Source organism: Catharus ustulatus, chromosome 6 (assembly GCF_009819885.2).
Source record: "Catharus ustulatus isolate bCatUst1 chromosome 6, bCatUst1.pri.v2, whole genome shotgun sequence".
NCBI classification, from domain to species: domain Eukaryota; kingdom Metazoa; phylum Chordata; class Aves; order Passeriformes; family Turdidae; genus Catharus; species Catharus ustulatus.
The window spans coordinates 38,081,542-38,101,279 of record NC_046226.1 but is presented as its reverse complement, the minus strand read 5'-3'; the positions used below and the strand labels follow the sequence as shown (position 1 = coordinate 38,101,279).

Sequence of the window (19,738 nt, the reverse complement as noted above, 5' to 3'; positions counted from 1 at the left end):
TTTCTTTCAAAATGTTGCCTGGCTGACATTCAGGTAGTGCTGTGTTACCTGGTCAAGGTTCTTATGTCTGCCTAAAAAAGGACAGGGTGAAACCTGCACACAGAATCCTCACATTAAACGACCATTTTGTCCTGAGGCTCCAATTTGAAGTGCCCCAGATCATGAGCTCATGTAAAATAGTAAAATCTGGTCCAGCACCTGTTACTTTCTCAAGGCTCAAAACCAATAGTTTCTGATAACTAGATGCTTCTGCTCTGCCTTTGCTGTGAGAAAGAGCTGGTTTTTCTCACGATTACAAAGATCCACCAGGTTCAGCAGCATGGCTTTCCCATTTAAAGGCAAAAGGAGAAATTGCTCTGTTTAACATTGTCAGTCTTCTATTTCCTGACTGGTGTTCTCTCCATCATCTAGGTGGCCAGAGACAACCTCCCTATGGGACGTCCTGGGTGCCTGTGGCATTGGGCATTCTCACAGCTCTGGTCACTGCTGTTGCCCTGGCTCTTATTCTCCTTCGAAAAAGAAGAAAGGAAACTCGCTTTGGGTAAGGGAGTTTCTCCTTGTGCTGGTTAGAGAGATCTCTGCTTTCTCTTTTGTTGTGGTTTCTGACTCAATTACTTTTCAAGAAAAGCATTGTGGATGGAGTACTTCTGGCAATTTCTTTGGATTGTTTTTTTTTTGTTGGGATTTTTTGGGGAGTTTGTTGCTCAGTTTTTTCCATAGCTTTGGGGTGTCTGCCTTTTCTTCAAAATAACACCAAAAATACAGTAGAAAAAAGTCACATTAATAGCCAGACCTTATTAGACTATAGAAATATAAACTCTAGCAAGGTAATTATTAGCACTGCTGATTAAGAGATCCAAAGAGAAAAGATCTACAGACGAAATATCTGTATTCCTATGGGCTGAGCCCTTTATCCTGTGCTGATTTTCTGTCTATCAGCTAATTGTAACTTCCTGACTGCCCAGAACCCTCTGGATCCCCAGTAAAGTTTCCTTTGCATCACCTCTGTCACTGGGCTGGGGTTTGCTCCCTCCTGCAAACAAGGTTCCTGTTCTTTCCAGTCTCCCAGGCCTCCCTGTCACAGCAGCATCTCTGTTCCTACGACCCCTGCAACCTGCCCCAACCCGCAGCTTCTCCCAGGCACTTGGGAGCAATGATTGCCCTGGTTTGGAAGGCTGTAGGTGCATCAGCAAGGCAGCATAAACCCATTGTTCCTCCTCTCCAGATACACCCTCTTTAACAAAACAGCCTGCAGTATTCATATGGCAAGGGATGAGAAATCATCCAAACTGTTCAACACACCCTTTTGGAAGTGAATGGCCCATGTAATCATGGCCCTGTGTGTCTTTTCTGCCTTCTAGCCATGCCTTTGGCAGTGTGGTTGGCAGAGGGGATCCAGCAGTCCATTTCAGAGCTGCCAGGTCTTTCAACAGGGAGGGCCCAGAGCTCATTGAAGCAACATGTAAGTAAAATGACCTGAGTGATTTTGCCTGGGAAGCTGTGTTCATTCGCTAACAATGCTCTCTCTGTTTTCACTGAAACTGATGTTTCTTGATCAAAAACATGGGATTTGTTTACAATGAGGCTTAGACACTGGGAATTACAGAGGTGAAAGGCTAGAATGGTTGTTGCCATACCAATTACATAGCCCTTACTAATTGCAACTACAGTCATTGTGTATATTAATGCAAGACATAAATTCACCACTCCCTTGCCCCAGTTTCACTCTACAAGGACTCCTTTGACTGGAATATAGTCCAGTGGCGAGATAAATATGGCTGAACAATATTAGCAGGAATTTTTAAACTCAGTATGCTGAGCTGTGCTACAAGTATGAACCAATTAATCAGTCTTGGAAAGCCAGGAATTAGTAACTTATCAAAGAGGAGATTCAGCTCCAGGAACAGCCACATGATCCATTAAGGTGATCCATTTCTGTTTCCTGGTTCAGGAAGGACACAGCTCTCTGTGGCAGCACTGCATAGCTGGGTTAGGATGATCCTCCAGACAGTCTTTAAAATGATGCAGCTCCATCAACTTAAATTAAGCTGTATGCCAGTGTCTATCAGTGTCCCTTCAGATTGAATTTCATCTTCTCAGCATTCTTTACATTATTTCTGTATTCCTGTTATTCTTGGAGTGTTTAAGGGTGGTATTATCACGCCCTCTCCCTTTAAGTACTGTAAGTACATTTTCTGATGGTTGAAAGGTACTGGCTGCTTGTCTGTGGTGAGGCTAAAGGATATGGAAGGGAATTCTGCTTTTTTCATGTTTTCCTACTTACAGTGCAGGAATCAGATTGGAGATGCAGATTAGAAGGGGTGACTCTTGGTGTTGTGACAGAATATTTAAATATCCCTTATTTGATGGTTCATCTGTTTTGTTGTTTTGTTTTGTTTTTTTTTCGAGTGGAGAGTGTAGGGATCAGTGATGAGTTGAAGACAAAACTAAAAGATGTCTTAATTCAGGAACAGCAGTTCACCTTGGGAAGAATGTTGGGCAAAGGTAAGAACCAAAACTGAACAAGGCTTTACATTGAAAATCCCGCTGTGTTATCTTAACTGTTGAGTAGGGAGAAGCAATTACAGGCAGCCTGTTTTCTCTCCAGCTTGTAGATGGAAATTTAACTGGAACTATCTTTTCCGCTGGGATAAAACATTTCAGAGGTTTAGCACAACTAAGAGGATATTGGCTAAGCCATTCCTATAATATGGTTCTACACAATCATGAACTGCAGTCTATACTCAGTTTTTCAAAGTAGTATTAATTCACTGGTGTGTGAATTTCATGCAGAGATTTAAATGAAGGAATATTCAAATGAACTTCACCTTATTTTTATAAGACTAGTTTTACTGCAGGTTTTTTTGACCCTTTCCCACAGGGAGCATTCTTCCACTCCATCCCCCCTAGAACAAACGTGTTTCTTTCAGAGCAGGAAGATGACCTTCCTGCAGAAATGGTCTCAGAGGGCTTAACAATGCTAAGTAATTAAACATCTGTGTCATCTGTTTGTGAGTGTTAGCTCTTGGCCAGTTTCTGGGATCCTACTTCAACCCTTTTGGGCTGTTCCCATGATGAGTGAACTGAAATTGGCTGCAAGGGGCCCCAGGGCATGGCTTGGTGTGGGGATGCCAGCTGGCAGGATCTGTGTTGTCAGCCCCACTGCCATAACCCCAGGTTACATGTTATGACATAACTGCATTACCTTGGGCTCTGCTCTACACATGAGCAACAGCTCCATAGTATGGAAGCAGCACGAAATGCCTTTGTTCCTTCCCATTTTCCTGATTTGTGGTCAGATCCACTGCTTGTGGTTTTTGTGAAGTAAGCACGTGGCATAGAGTAGTGAAGGACGCTGGTGAGAAGCTAGTGGGAAGATAATGCTTCTGGGGTGGGTGTCCTGAGTGCCATATTTTGCTTCCTTCTTTTCAAGTGTCAGAGTTCCTCACATGCCTTTTGTGTGGGATAAGCAGTTACAAAATTAGGGAGAGCAAATCTAGAGCCAGATCTAATGCAAAGAGGCTGTTAGGCTGTGGTATAAAGCCTCTTTAGGCGAAATATTTTGAAGAGGTTTTGGCCTTTTGCATTTCCTCTTCACTCCCTTAGAGCACACACCAGGGCAAAGCACTGCCTCTGTGAATCAACATATCACACACACACACACAAGTAGATAGTCTGTGTTTCCTCTGGTCAGCTCTGATTCACAGAAGTTATTCTCTGAGTTTTGAGAGATAAGGCTGACTGTGGTTGACTCCTGGCACTCTCACCCAGCTCTGATGGCTGTCAATACCAAGATTTTCCTCAGCCAGACCATCTGCTTGCTGCTCCTCAAAGTGCCTCCTCTCTGGACAGAACCTCATGATATGGCTTCCCCAGAAATGTCTGCCCAGCTTAAACTCTATCTCTGCACCTTCTGTCTGGTCAGGGACTGCTTTTTTCCTTTCTTGTTTTCCTTTGCCTTTTGGACTGTCAGCACAGTGAGTTTTGTCTACTGTAGTGATATCTCTTCTAGACACACATGTGCTGAAAGCTGCTGTCTGGAACTGCAGAATGAAAAATGAAGCATTTCTTATGGGTACTCAGCTTCTTTGCCAGTGACCCCTGAAGTGAACCTGCTGTGAATCATACTTTCTTCACAAGAAGCTGTTCCCTGACTGCCTACTCTGATAATTTTACAGGGGAGTTTGGGTCAGTTCGAGAGGCACTACTGAAACTGGATGATGGCTCTTTCCAGAAAGTGGCAGTGAAGATGCTGAAAGGTATGTGGGAGCAGGGATACCTGAATTACTTAAGAAAAGAGAGGTTGGAAAGATTAAATGTTGTCTGTCCTATTCTCAGCAAATATTCCCTGGTGCTCTTTATTTCTGTCTGAGCTTCCCACCCAGTCACTCTGCCCATGTTGTCTCCCATTCTTTTGATATCAGTGTTTTTGCAGTGGAAGCTCTTCAGGAAAGGACCTATACCACCTAGTTGCTTCTAGAGCAGGTAGCACGTAGTGAATGCAACCAAAACCACTGTAGCACAGACAGCACAGATAGGTCTGCTCTGCCCTAATAATCAGAAGTGAAAGAACAGTATTCCTGCAGATAGCAGATAGCCTGGAATAAACAGAAGAGTGTTTGGGCTGAATGCAGTGACAAGCTAACTCATCTCAGCACATTTGCCTGAGCAGTCCTGCTCCCTTCTGATGTGTCATTTGGTGAGTGTACACAACAAGGGCAATTAACAGGCAGAAGTTTGCAACAAGAAAAGCTATTAAGAGATAGGTATAAATCAAAGGAAATGTGTATATCTGTGTGTTTATATGTTAACCTACATTACTTGATCCCTTTTGCCTGTAAGGCAAAAATTAACTGTGACTGACTGAAAGTAGTCACACTCACTTATCTCTGGAACTCAGTTTGCTGTCACAGAATAACAGCTTGTACTAAATACACTTCATACCATTCCAGTGTAAGTTGTATCATTTTATCCAGTTTCAACAATAATTCTGATCAGTTTGAAAGCTTTTGTGTAGTCAGAATGTCTCCCTTAGGGCATCTAACTTAGTTAGGAACAATCTGTCAGCCTCCAGAGGCACCTTCCTTTCTTCACTGACTGTAAAAAGGGAATCTCCTTTTGTCTTCTGAATCACATTGAAATTACTTGCCTAAAGCAGATAATGTGAACACTCCCCTACAGGTCTGAGTCTGATCTTGCAGCAGGACTGGAGGACTCTTGCTAAATTCAGCAGCAGCAGTGGTGACAGTAGTCAGCTGGGATACTTCTTGATTATACTGATGTATTTCCATAAATCTGGAGTCACAGCAATGAGAAATAATTTGCTCCAAAATTTTGCTGATGTGTGTCACTGCTGAAATTGATCCAAGCTGTGTGATGTCTCCTCTCTCTGACATTTGTAGTTTAGGTTTTTTACCTAATTTATTCTTACATCTTTAACCCCCACACTGTTTGCACAGCTTCCAAGGAAAGTTCCTACTCAGAAAAGAGCTGCTAACCAGTGGTTCTTTACTCTGCCAAGAACAAAGTTACCAGATGTCCCTGGTATGTGCTTACTGCTGCCCATCCCAGGAGAGAGCAGAGTCGGGCTCTGCTTTGCTGTAAAACAGCTTATCTAGCTATAGGTCTGACAAGATGTGCTGTGCCACAAAGAACTGTCATTATTTGTAAAGTCCCTTGGAGCCACCTACAAAGAAAGCAAACTTACAGTCACTTTTTCCAGCGGACATCTTCACCTCGACTGACATTGAGGAGTTCCTGCGCGAGGCTGCCTGCATGAAGGAGTTTGACCACCCTCACGTCACCAAACTCATTGGTAAGACAGGGCTCTGCTCGTGCCACAGAGCTCCTCCTGCTCCTGCACTATCCCACACAGCCTCACCCTCCCCAGCAGTGCTCCTCTGTGCTGCCTGGGCTCCTGCATAGTCCAGCACTGCTCCTTCCCAAGCCCCGGGGAGCTGGAGTGTGGGTAATGCTCCCCACACCTGCCCTCACACATCAGGAACAACCAGCTCCTGTTTAAGCTGCTTCTTTAGCTCTTGCAGATGTATCAGGGAGACTTTGGCTGGCTGAGCCGTGTCTAAACTGCTGTGAAATGTGAACAGGTGGGCAGGTAGACTATAAATAGGAGGAAGATTGTGCCTTTCCAAAATACTGAGTAAGAAACAAGACATTTGTGGGTAGACACTTTGGAATGCAGGTATTTTCCAGAATGTGGGGGTTGCTCTTCAGAGCCTGGGGTTGGGGCTGTCTGGTCTGGAGTGATGCTAGGAACATTTATAATTGGCCCTGCAGGAAGAGGCTCTTAGTACAGCCTCTGAAGTAAACAGAGTTAGGGGCATCTTAACACTACCTGGCATAAAGTCATAGAAGCTTGGAGCATGGAATCTACCCACCAAAACCGCACATTTTCCTCCAGGTCTGTAAGAGGAAGGCACAGCAGCCTGTAAGATTCCCCCTGGGAATGATCTGTTTGCTAACACCCCTTTGCTGTGTGTGTCCTCATCAGGAGTCAGTCTACGAAGCCGTCCCAAGGGCCGTCTCCCCATTCCCATGGTGATCCTGCCCTTCATGAAGCATGGAGACCTCCACGCTTTTCTGCTGATGTCACGGATTGGGGAAAACCCATTTGTAAGTCTGTCTTACTGTGGAATTCCTTCTGGGAGGGTAGGGATTTTCAGAGAATGTCTTTGGAGCAGCTCAGGATTGGTTTCCCAAAGGCACTGGCAGGTGATTGGATTTTAATACCAGAGGAAGTTGGGAGATGTGATCATAAAGTATTTCATTGCATGCGTGTTGAGGACCAGGTCCCCCATTCTGTCCCATCCCATCCTCTCCCTGTATTCCCCATCCCTACTTTGTAAAGTGGCAGCAAACCTTGCAGTTTTGTCATAAGTGCTTGAAAGCCTCCAGAAACAGAACCTAAACTGTTATTTCTTACAGAACTTGCCTGTTCAGACACTCCTCAAGTTCATGATTGACATTGCCAGCGGGATGGAGTACTTGAGCTCAAAAAATTTCATACACAGGGACCTTGCAGCTCGGAACTGCATGTAAGTGATTCATGAGTTTTTAGAGAAAAGAAAGACCAGAGTGGATGAGGGAGGGATGATAAACCTTTTGCATGACAGAAGTGTGAGTAGTCCTGTCTAAGAGTGCTGACCTTTGCATTCAAGTGACAACAGACACAGAGGAGTCATGGTCATTGTGGTGGAGTTTGTGGTGGTGCTGCTGGGAACAGGGAGCAACTCCTAAAGTCCCACTGACCTTTCAAACAGACCCTTTTTACAAGGAGCTTTTCCATCATTGGTCTGCACATAGAGTTTCACAGAGTTGATTACACAATATCTGTTTGTAATTAGCCACTCCAGTGGCTGTGTGTCAGCACAGGCTATTTATTCCACCATATAAAGTAACCAACAGGAGGGAATGGGTTTGGCTGTGTTAGGAGAAAAGAACTTCCATTGTATCATGAAGTCTGTATTTCTGGTATCTATTTTGAGGACTTGATTATCACAATACAAGAATTGTAGTTTCCTTGAAAGCTTGTGGAGAATGCCTCTAAAAATAATTGCATGGTGAACACACCATATGATCCCACTTCACTGTTCTTCACGCCAAACTACTTTGACTGCTTTGAAGGAAAGAAAAGTCCTTTTTTCATCCTTTCCACTCTGCTTCTTCCCTGAGAGTGGAGTAAGGAGCAATTGTGACAACAGAACTCTGCCTCTGAACAAAACCACAACAACCAATAAAATCCACAATGAGACACAGGTTTCCAAAGGCATTTCAATGTCCAGATGTACAAACAAAGAGCCTGATAGTTTTGATGAAAAATGATGGGTTAGCCTGCTTTGGCATTTATGAGAAACCCATACTGATTTTCTGTTTTCGTAGACATCCTCCAGAGGAAGCTGAATGCCTATTTCAGCACATCTTCTGGGGAAAGCAGTGAGTTCTTTATGAGGCCCGGGAGCATGAAGTGTTTGTGGCCTTCACTTGGACTCTCTGCCAACATGTATAGGTTTAAGTGGGTGACAGAGCAATTCAGACCATTAACCAGGCCTGAAGAGGAGGTGCTGCAGATCTAGCAGTTCAAGCAGTTTAAACAGGCAATCTAGGCAATCCATGATTTTTTTTGATTGTCAGTATGGAGTGCAGCAGTGAGCATTGGTGATAGCAGTAAGCATTGCAGGTGTCCTCTGATAATTTTGGAAACAGCAGAAAGTATCTGAGTTTTCTTTGTGTAAGAGACTAGACCATCTGAGCCTAGCCACTGCCTTACTTCCTTAGTCATAATTAGTCCTCTGTTATTCTGAAGGAACTAGTTTGAGAGCACTAAGCTATTTCACATTGGTTACCAAGTAGATGAAATCATTCTCCTTATATGTAATACTTGGTGAGCCATATACCTCAGTTCTCTGAACTTTTTTTTTTTTTTGCCTGAGGTATCCAATAAATGCTTTCCTTTCCTCAACCCATAGGTTGGATGAGAACATGAACGTGAGTGTTGCAGACTTTGGGCTTTCTAAGAAAATCTACAGTGGAGACTACTACCGCCAGGGCTGTGCCTCCAAGCTGCCAGTGAAGTGGCTTGCTCTGGAAAGTCTGGCAGACAATCTGTACACAACGCACAGCGATGTGGTGAGCTTGGCTCTGCTGCATTGGGGACCACCTGTGTTCCTGCTCAAGTGGAGGAATCCCACTGAGGGTGGGAAATGCCCTGGTGATAGGAAAGGGAGTTTACCTTGTGTTTGAGGGATGGTGCTACCTCTGCTTTGGGTGCTGTCAGAACTCAAGGCTAAAAATATATGAGAGTGGTTAATGGCAAAAGACATCAACCCTTTTCTTCTTTTTTTCCTTTATTTTTCAGTGTTTTTTCCCATCCTCTTCTTCATCTTTCCCCTCCTCTTCTTCCTTTTCCTCTCTTTATGCAGTTTCTTCTCTCTTATTCTTTTTCCTTTCTCTTCTGCCTGACAGTTTGGAGGTAACATTTTAAATGCATGTAACCCACATACTTATGTATAAGTGCAGCAAACGTGCTCTGTGCTGCAGAGGGCATTGGTGGAACTCCATAGCTTTGAATACATCAGTGCTTAGACACTCCCCATAACTTTTCCCCTGGGGAGCAAGGCTAAACCCATTCATCTGTAATTGTTACTTATTTTTCTTTTGGGATTTTTGTTTTCTGTCACCATCTTCCCTCTTCATTGCTGCCTTTTGATCTATTTTCACACTAGTTTTGTCCTTCAGTCCTGTGGACTTGCCTTTCCAGTTATATCTGTCATGTCCTTGTAGGGAAAACCAGGAGTGCCTTAGTAATGTGGCTGCTGTGTTGCCCAGCCATTGCTGCATCCACTGTAGACAGTGTTTAGTGATTGGTGGTCACTGGTTCAGCCACTTTACAACAGACGTTGGACAGGGGTTTGCTTATGAAAATAATAATATTTTGCACCCCACAAACCTTGCAGTTTAGTTGCAAAGTACAAGTATGGCTCTGTAGTGTAGAACAGAAATGAATGTGAGCCACAAGTGGTTTGTTCCTTGCCCTGCTTATTGGCTAAACTCTGCTTTCACTTGTGCCCATGCATTACTAGAATCTCAGAATCTGGTTAAATGAATGAAGAAACTGATTCATGAGCCCCAAAAATCTACTTCTGGCTGGGAACCAAAAAACTGATATCACATGTGGCCAGTGGTGTCTCTCAAACCTGAGCTGACCACTTGTGTATGTTTTAGAGTCTCTGTGTTCCAGCTCGAGCGCTGGAGAAAGAGTCAGGAGACGTCTTCTGTTGTTTCCAGAGGTGGTTTATTTTATCTAATCAAAAAGTTTTTTCCCTGACTAGCCGCAGTCCTTCCAGCTAGTCAGCCCAGGCACACTCTGCCTGCCCCTGGGTGGACATTATCTTTTATACTAAAAACTACATAAACATTATTTACAATTCTCTTCCAATACCTATGACTTATATTGTACAGTCTAGTTCTACTCTAAACCAATCTAAAAGTGCTAACATCACCTAAAAGATGGATGCTAGGAAGAAAGAGAAAGAAGGACAGAACACACCCAAGTTCCTCCATCTTGACCCCAGACCCTTATTATAAACAATCTTAAAAACCTACTTTTTCACTTTATAATAATCTAACTTACACTCTACTTATTTTTTGTGACTTGCAATTCTTTATGTAAGAGTGGTAATTTTTCCCAGGGAGAGAAATCGAAGGCACAGGGCTTCTGGGCACTGTGCCAAGGTTCCTGAGCCCCCTGCCTGGGTCTTGAGCCGTCCAGGGAAGCCAGGGGGATGTCTTGAGCTCCCACAACCACATACCTTAAAGAATGTAAGTAGGAAAGATGCAGGTGGAAGGCAGGAATAGCTCCCAAATCTCCTCCTGCTCCACTGCAGGATGGGGCTGGGCAGAGCCTTGAGCTGTCTCCTAAGATGATGTGTCAGCATCAGCAGCATCTGGTGGGTCATTTCTGTTTTGTAGCTAGAGTTTGGACAGCCCTTGCATCGCTGCTGCTCAGATGACATTAGCCAGCACAGTCTGAGCATGCTGAAACCAAGCCCAGCGAGCAGGGAACGGTCTGTTCACTTGTTCTGTGTGCTGTTCTCTTCCAGTGGGCGTTTGGGGTGACCATGTGGGAGATTGTGACCCGAGGGCAAACCCCTTATGCTGGCATTGAGAATGCAGAAATCTACAACTACCTCATCAGTGGGAACAGGCTGAAGCAGCCCCCGGAGTGCCTGGAAGATGTGTGAGTACTTCCTCACCCTGCTGACATGATTATTTGAGAAATTTGGCTTGCTGGAAGGAAACAGAGGCAGCTGGCTGGGATGCTGATCTGAATCTCTCCACTTTCCAGTACACAGAGCCATTCACTAGAAAGCCCCTGGGTTAGCTACTAGATATTCTTTGCTGGCAGAGCTCCCAGGAACCTGTGGTAACTACACAAGCAGCTAACTTGGCTCAATGGTTTCAACAGTGTCGACATTAGCAGTTCTTGGCTTTGTGGAAGCTGTGATTGTGTTTCCAGAATCACTGAACCCTGCCTTCTCAGGTCAGCATCTGAGCAAAGGGATGAGTTCCATGGCACACCCTGAAGGCTGAATAGAGAGGCAATCTAGCAAGACTACAAGGAAACTGGATTACAGAGCCAGTGCCCTGCATGTCTCTTTCAAAGCTTGGCCCAGTTTTCAAAATTTGATCTACTACTCTAAGAAATAGCAGGCTGAAAGGGAAGAGAGCAGATGGGACAAACTAAAGTTGTGTAGATCAGTGTCCCACCTCAAATTACATCTAGGAACAAATCCAGGACAATTTTGAAGATTCTGGTTGCAGACATTTTCAGGCTTACAGGAAGGACCTAGATAATCCTCAGGGCAGCAGGCAGCCATGTGCTGCAGCCTGTGCTGCTGCCTTAATCCTGCTGCCAAGGGATCACTCTTGGCCAGCAGGTCACAGGAGATGTTTGCTCAAGAGCCCGTTTTCCATGGGTGGTGGTTGGAGATTCCTGGTCTCCTCACATGGGGCTGGGATCCTCCAGGGACTGTCACCATGACTTTTCCCAGGGTAAAAGCTTGCCTTGCCTGGACAAGGTGAAATAATTTCACTAAAAACCCAAGCAAGGCTCTATTTAGTGTGTGTTGTGACCAAAGCAAGATAAAACTATGAGCACTGACTTTGGTGGTCTAAGACCTCTTTTCTCCTGCTCTGATGATGAATTTTGTCATGTGGTTGGTTTCTCCTTTTGCTTTTTTCTGCATAGGGAATAATCTGTACTCATGTTACTAAAGCTGAACACTTTTATCTTCTCAGCAGTTCATTTTAACTTTTACTGAGTAAAAATGAAAAACCTTGTTATATCACTGCTTAAATTAATTTCAAGTCTGCATCTTGACTGCTCTGAGTAGCTTTAGTTCCAAGTTGTGGAGCTTATGGCTGCAGGATGTTAGGGGTGCAGAAAAGTAGAGAAGAAACTCAAAAACCTACTAGATAGGCACTGGAGAAAAATCCAAAATTCAAAAACTACTGAAAAGGTACAGGTATTGTTTTGTGAGGTCCTTGAGCTATAGGTCACTGAGACCTGAGAGAATATACCAGAAAGATCTCACTACATGCTCACCCACAACTTACATGCTTTCCCAAGTGTTGCTACTGGACTCTGTCAGGCACAGGGTACTGGGGCAAATGGACTTTTGGGCTAATTCAGTACACCCAGTATTTCTCTACCTTTCCTTCCAGTGGATTATGCTGATTGACAGCAAAGGTTGCACAGAATTAGAAGTTTGTTTTATCTGCAGCATTTAGAATTATTTCTACTGTTCATGAGGGATGTAAATCAGGATTAAGACAACTGAACCGTAGAAGCTTTTTGTAAAAGCAATGTGAGATCAAAAACAGTCCTGTAATTCCGATGGCAAGGAATACAAAAAGTAAAATAAAACCCATCATGAAATTCTTTATTTCCCAGTAAAGACCATATCAGATTTTTTTCCATTTACAAGTTCAACTGTGGTTCATTTGTATGCAGTATTTTTCAGTGCCAGCACTGTGCTTTGTTCCTGTTCCCTGCAAAACTGGCAACAATGACAGCATAGGAATGCAGCTGCCAGCCTGTGGGTGATGCACAAAGAGGAGCGGGACAATGGCTCTGGCTGTGCTCCAGCGCAGCGCTCCGGCGGGAGGGCAGCCAGCAGACACTGAACAGAGGAGCAGGACAGCTCCTCTTCCCTTGCTCAAGCACGGGCCAGCAGAGCCAGTGGTTGTTTCCTCATGCTGGCCCTGGGGCAGCCGGAGCTGGGGTGGCTGGTGTTTGACCATGGGAGGAAGGCTGCAGCACGGAACCTGGATCTGGTGATGGCCCTGAACATGTCTTCTGCGCCAGGATGTTACCTTTGCAGTTGAAAGGCCATTTCAGCATCCTTCTTCCAGCACTGAAGCTGCTGTCCATTCTTTAACAGCCCTCTAAACAAACCCAGTGTGCCTTTTTCCAGTTCTGTTGACAACCTGTCAGGCAACAACAGCAGCCTGCTTCCATTACTCGGGGAGCACTGAGCTAACATGGCATGAAAGAAAAAGTACTCTGGAAAGAACAAGTTTGATCTTTGTTTTCTTCCTCTGATTTATCTGCTCTTGAACTAGAATTTGGAGGGATGGCTTTCACTGTGGCAGAGGTTGTGAGGGTGCTTTTTGTGAATAAATTCAAAAGCTATGTCTAGGAGATGTCACACTCATAGTCCTATTCTAGCTCCCTAGAGACAGCAGAATAAGGGATTTACCAAGAAATTCAGCATACTTTTACAGGGATTTTGGGGTTTTGATACAGTCTAAATAACTTTTTTGACCTTAGGGAGAATATCCTTGAAAATGGGAAGAAACAAGAAATTAGACCCGTAATGGTCATCCATGCTGTGTCACCTGTGCAAGGCCAAAGCTGACAGGTTTTAGGGGAAGTGTCTGTATTTTAAGCTTCACTGCCCAGAGCCTCTACTCAGAGGTGCAGGGCATGGCTGCTCCACTTCTGAGTGCTCTTGTCTCCCTCTGTTTTGCAGCTATGATCTCATGTGCAGATGTTGGCATCCTGAGCCCAAGCTACGCCCCAGTTTTGGAGTACTCCGGTCCCAGCTGGAAATGATTCGTGGGAGGATGTCCACACTCTCTTCCAGTCAAGATCCTCTCTATGTCAACATTGGGAAGGACAAAGAGGTGTCTGCAAGTGACCCTGCCCTGCACACCTCCTTTGGAAATATGGATGCTGAAGAGACTGTTGCTGGGGCAGCTGCTGCTGTCACAAGTGACTATCGCTACATCATGAGCCCCTTGTGCCTTGGAGATGATGCTGAGGGTGAAAGGCATCCAGATGGACAAGAAGGGGAGGACAAAAGCCTTCTGTATGAGCTAGAGACAGAAGGAGAGAAAAGTTGCTAGCCTGTACATAGCAGTGACACTCTGCTTCCCTGTGACTGGATGTGTGCAGCATGGTGCTGTGTCTCCTGGGGCTCTGATGCCAGACCTGGAATGGCTTTGAACAGCACTGGCCAGGGCTCTTGGGCAGCTTTGTAGCTTTCACCACCTGTGTGGGCTGCAGTGGCAAATAACTTGGAAAAACTGCAACCCCAACAACCCCTTGGATTTGGGGGGGAGGCAGTAAGGTTACAGGTTGACCACATCCTGCTGAAAGGAGGTCACAGCTAAGGTGGCAGTCAGAGTCTGTGCTCTGCTTCTCACTGAATGCTGGAGCAGAGCTGAATACACCTTCTGTTCAGTCAGTGCTTGCTCTTGTGTAGATGTTGTCTTCGATCCTGGCTGCTTGACTTCGGGACTGGTACCTCTGAAAACTCTAGTGGGTATTTATATTGTCATTCAGGACAAGAGGGCAAAATTCCCCTCGTGTTCACTCAGCAGTACTGCCTAGACTTGTTGCCTACCTCAGTGGTTCTCAAACTGATCAGCGGATCTGCTCCTACCCAGCACTGAATTTGAACACCTGGCTCATTTCATGCAGTGACTTTGCCGCTTCCTCAGTCCAGGGCTCTTTTAAGAGTTTCAGACATTTTAGTGAGCAAGGAAATAAGAAAAAAAAAAAAAATGAAAATCCAGCATTCCTCTTCTCCCCATGCCTTTTTTTACGTCTTTCTTTTTCTTCTGTTTGATGCCAGTTCAGGCCTGACTAGACTTGCAGCTGACATTAAAATGCAAAGGGAGGGAGAGCAGCTGGCTTGTGTGAGGGTAGAATCCAACTTCAAAGGAATGGAAAGGAAGCAGTGTAGAGAGGACTTAACAGCAGTATGGGGAAACAGTGCTAATTAATGCTAAGTGCTGCCCTCCAGGAGAGGAAGAAGACTGAGACACACAATGACAGACTTGCTCAGTTTCAGCAGGAGCGGGATTCAGCATTTGCTTCAAAGTTGGATTCTTTCAATTGTTCCCTTTATTAGTCCTATGTCTTCTTCAAACAACCAAGAACTATAGCTGCTATAGTGACATGTGAAATCAGTTGCAGGAAGATGTGTGTGTTGGCGGAGAGGGATCAACTGGAAGATCTCTTTCTGAAGAGAGGCCTCATGATGAAAAAGCTTGAGAACCACTGGCCTTCCTATTTAGGAGGTTTTCTGGCATGTTGTAAAAGTCACATAAAACATGGAGTAATATCACTGCAGCCTTCCAGACAGGGCAAAATTAATGGTTTTGCTCTTTGGGTTTTGTTTTGTTTTCCAATCAGCATGTCTGACTCACTGTAACTGCAAGTGCTTTTGTGGTTTTTAATAATTTAATATTTTACTGTAAATCAGCATTCGTTTTGTGCAGTGGTTCCCAGCAAGGAAGTGCAGTTACATCTTGCTCTACTTATCCTAAATATTTGCTAGATCTTAATTTCTTTTATTTTCACTGCGCTGAAAACTGGCAGTATTACTTAGGAATCCACATCGCACTTCCTCAAACTAATACCACAAATGTCAGCATTTACTGAGTTGGCAAAGGTGGGGCCAAAAAGTGAAATGAGATTGCAGACTTGGTATCAGAACACTCCACCCTTCGATACCCAGTATTTGCTTATTGTAAGGTCGGGGTCTCAATACAAATTCAGGTCAAGTTTCAGCCCTTAGAACTCTTCCTACGGAGGGGGAGTTTCAGCCTGGGACTTGAGCATGGGTCCTTTCAGTCAACTTTCCTACTTCAAAGACATGTCCTACAGGTGTCTCCAGAAATTCAGTATGGTTTCTCAGTCACAGATACAAATTCTACCATCTTACACCCCAGGCAGTACAGGGTTTTCTCGTAGCTGGAACGCTGTAAATGCAGGTGAGAAGATAACACCTAACAAAGGGTAACAAAAAGTGTGCAGTGCACTCTTGCAGTGAGGGCAGAAGGTTATGCTCCCTGCAGCTGCCTAGGAAGCGCAGATGTACATATAGACTCTAACTCTGGGAAGCATGTCTTTAGTTTTTATGCATTTTTTAATAATAAAACCTGTACTGTGTTTGAGTCCCAGCCTCTTAACTGTGGCAGAATGTGTTATGATGCTCACTAACTGTGTGGGGTCATCATCAGCCCCAGCTGAAAGTCGTCTTTCTTCCTTCACCAAGCATGATTGAGCTGCTTCTTGGGGGCAGAGAACATGCTTGACCTGCCCAGGAGCCAGTTACTCTGCATTGCTCCAGCCTTGAGATTGTGAAGGCAAAAATCTGATGGGAGAGAGGCACTGTGGCCAACACTTGCAGGAGCCTGGGAAAAAGCCCTTCCTGGGACGTGGTGCTTCCTACCCAGGAATGCAAGACCTTTGCGTCAGCTCCTCCGTGCCCCTCTCCAACTACTGGCAGTGCTCTCAGTGCAAAAGAGGTGTGGAGGAGGTGGGTAAAATTCAGCTCCTGACTCAAATGTTCCAAGCCCGACATAAAAGAGCCCCTGGATTTCCAACTTGCAGAGAAGAAAAGGCGTACCTCACGCTTTTATTCTTCGCAAGCAAGCAGCACGCTGCACGCCCTCTGCCTGCAGCTCACACAGAGAGGAAGAGATGGGAAACGGCACAAGCACTCACCCCCCCATCTGCAATGCAGGAAAAACGACTTCCAAAGCATGAAGCAGCTGAGTTAGTTAATATTTTAAGGTTCCAGTGCCCAGTGATGTCCAGTGATCTGCTTCAAATGATAATTTAATCCTCTTGCATAAAAGCCTGGACAGGCCAGGTACAAATGAAGCTGTGTTGTGGGTGGGAGAGGCAACACCAGAAGAAGAACTAGTGAAAAAAGAGGGAGGGAAGGAGAATTTAAAATGGGGGCAGATGGGATGAGCTGTCAAGAGGGAGTCAGAAAACAGAAATGTGAAATTTTATATATGACATACCAGAACAGAGATGGCATTGCCTCAGCTGGGACCTAACAGTTGTCTGAGGTGGGGGCTGGCTGTGTGTTTTGGTAAAGGATTAGGTGCTCTCTCTGGTCCAGCCCAGGTGTCCTGCAATGTTTTGCTCTCAAATTGTGAAGAGGCTGTACAGGGCTGGCCTGGCCCTGTGTCTGCTTGGAGACAGCACTGTGATCCTGACGCCAGCGAAGCTCCAGCCTAACAGCTCTGATTTAGGCACCAGCCTGGCACACTGCTTTCCTAATTACACAGAGTGTTTCTCCCACAGCTACCCTTTTTGTCCACCACTCCAGTACAACAATGCAGACCCTCTGCACGTTTATGCTGAAGCAAATTCTGTCCCATACGGGTAAGCCTGACCACACTCCTTCATCCAATCTCCCTGAGGATGAGACAGGGTCTCCTTTTTAACAGAGGCTCAAGCCATGCTGGGCAGTTACCAACTAAGTTGTGAGGCAGCATGACCCCACAGCACCTAGCAAGAGCACAGCAGAAGCTCACAGCACTGCCTGTGTTGTATGGGAGTAGTTAGTGCAGGAGGAAACATGCTCCTGCCACCTCCAGTGGCAGGGCTGAGTGATGAGCCTCAGACTGGGCTGTTTTGGCAGCTCAGCCTGCAGATATGGGGATGCTCCAGCCTGATCCAGAACCTCATCTATGTGGGAAATTGTGTGTTCAGGGCTAACAGCTCAGCAGATGCTTGCAGCAAGTGCAGATATACCTTGGAGCTACTGCACAGCTGCCCCAGAACCAGCCACCTTCCTTCTCCTGTGTTTGGAGGGAAGTGTTGAAGTCTTGACTCTGTGAAAACACTCCCTAGAAGTGAAATGCAATTAAATCTGAGTAAAAATCTGAGTCTCACTGACCAGTGAAAAATATTTGCATAGATATTTTCCTGATTTACATTATATACATTGATGTCAGTATTCATCCTCCCCTGATGCTCAACAATCACCAACTTTTACAAATCCTCTTATTTTTTTACCAGGGATTTCTGTGAGGAACCCTCATAGACAGTCCTAATTTTATACTATTTGTTATTTCACACCTGCTGTGCTCCCTTGAAATAGCAAGTTGTTCTACAAACACTGGATTCCTGTAGATTTGGATCCAACAGGGGATTGCAGCCTCCAGGTGAAGCTTGCCCCTAGTTAAGGTTCTTACAAGACCTTTTCCCTTGGTGGAGTCTCTGGCATCCAATACTCACTGAATTTCCATCTTCAGTGAAGGTACTGATGTGGAAGTAATACGGTCTGCCACATGCAGACTTTTTTTCAGAAAACTTGTGGGAACTTAATTATCCTTCAGACCTCGATCTTGCCATCTTATTTGGCTGAAATAAAGCAGTGGATTCAAAAGCTATTAGGGCCAACACGTGCAGCTGGTGATCAGAGAGCCTTGTTACCATGGGAAACAGAGCTAGAAATCAATTACTTAGTCCAAGAACAGAAAAGACTGATGGACATGGGTTTTGATTGCATTTTCTGTCATATAAGGGGAATTCAGTGTCAGTATGAATCAGACCTCACTGTCAACATCACTGCACTGAGGTCTAGCAACAACAAAGATGATTGACTCCTCACTTCCTAATTACTCCATGGATCCTCCAGCTTGAGGCATGCCAAGCCAAGTGACTCCCAGCTGCAGTTAGGTGAAATGGAACATCTTTTGGTTATATTTGACAGTAGGACTGACATTAGGTATTTCAGCAGCACAGGAAGTATCTAAACAGCTTTTGTTTCCTCCAGTTTCTTTTCACTGGCTTGAAATAGAACTGAAAGAGATGTGAGACCCCAGGAAATAGATGGCACTTGTTGATTTAAGCTTTTCTCAGTTCAGTATAGATTTTATAGGACTGGACTAATTTCCAGAAGAGTATAGGAGCTGGCTCTTTCCAGCATGTGGTGTAAGGAAGCACAAACTCAGGACAGGGAAAGAGGGCTTGCATGCATAAATGATCCAGCTGGAGTACAGGAGGTTGCAGCGCATGGTGATAGACATATAGAGGTGACAGAAAGGGGGAGCTGACAGAAAGGGTCACTGTGGGGAAGCAGACTGTACACTGCACATGGCAGCTACTGCAGCAAATTCAGAACATCTCTGCTTACTTAGTCAGTATATAAGACAATGATCCTGGCTGCTACCCTGTCATTACCTGAGCTGCATGGGAGACTGCTGCTGTCTCTCTACTTCTGTTCTGCCAGTGAATGCCTCTGCAACAGCGACTTTTGCTTGGGTGACACGGTGCTAGCCAGAGCAGAGAGCCCTTTGGTCACTCACTGCTGACTCTTACTGTTCCTTCTTATTAAATTACCTTTAAAGAAGCTAAAAGACCCCAAGGTTCACATTGCTGGATGATGTAAAGCAGCATGCCTCTCCAACATTAGGCAAAGTTCAGAGCTAATTAATACATTTCCTGGTATTATTTGTCTACAGAATCTCTCTTCTTACACAAAGAGAAAGAGGAGCAGAAATACTGTGCAGGCATGTGACAGGGCATATGAGGGGGGACTGGGCTTTAACAGCCTTTTGGTGACCATGAACCTTGTACCACAGCTGCAGGGTGCAAGGGCAAAGGAAGATGCAGACTTGGGGCTTATGCAAGGCACCCAAACTGCATTCCAGAAAGAAGCAGACACTTAGCTGTTGTCAGAATCCCTGCAAAGTGGAAAAAAAACTGTGTCAAATCGGAACTTCAAGGCTTAACATCTCATCAGACAGCTGAGGCAGTTTAAGACCCTCTCCCCAATATTTATTTGCTCCCTCTCTGCTCTAACTGGGGACCTGATCAGCCAGGGCCAGCAGTGCTGGTGCTGCTGAGGGTAGTGAAGATGTAGCTGGTGATGCACAGAAAAGGATGAAGCACAGGCACATGCTT

The 19,738-nt window shown here is 45.0% G+C and overlaps 1 protein-coding gene across 2 annotated transcripts in view; it reads left to right on the top strand.

Annotated features, from left to right (window-relative positions):
* Positions 1-15,984, top strand: part of TYRO3 (TYRO3 protein tyrosine kinase) — a 41,676-nt gene extending 25,692 nt beyond the window's left edge. For both annotated transcript variants that reach the window (XM_033062417.2, XM_033062418.2), the window contains 10 exons: positions 412-541; positions 1,362-1,462; positions 2,410-2,505; positions 4,179-4,259; positions 5,723-5,815; positions 6,509-6,630; positions 6,943-7,052; positions 8,484-8,643; positions 10,617-10,753; positions 13,551-15,984. In XM_033062417.2, coding sequence (XP_032918308.1) covers positions 412-541; positions 1,362-1,462; positions 2,410-2,505; positions 4,179-4,259; positions 5,723-5,815; positions 6,509-6,630; positions 6,943-7,052; positions 8,484-8,643; positions 10,617-10,753; positions 13,551-13,926 — 1,406 coding nt within the window. In that variant the 3' untranslated portion in view covers positions 13,927-15,984. The remainder of the gene's footprint in view (positions 1-411; positions 542-1,361; positions 1,463-2,409; positions 2,506-4,178; positions 4,260-5,722; positions 5,816-6,508; positions 6,631-6,942; positions 7,053-8,483; positions 8,644-10,616; positions 10,754-13,550) is intronic.
* Positions 15,985-19,738: the final 3,754 nt, after the last annotated feature.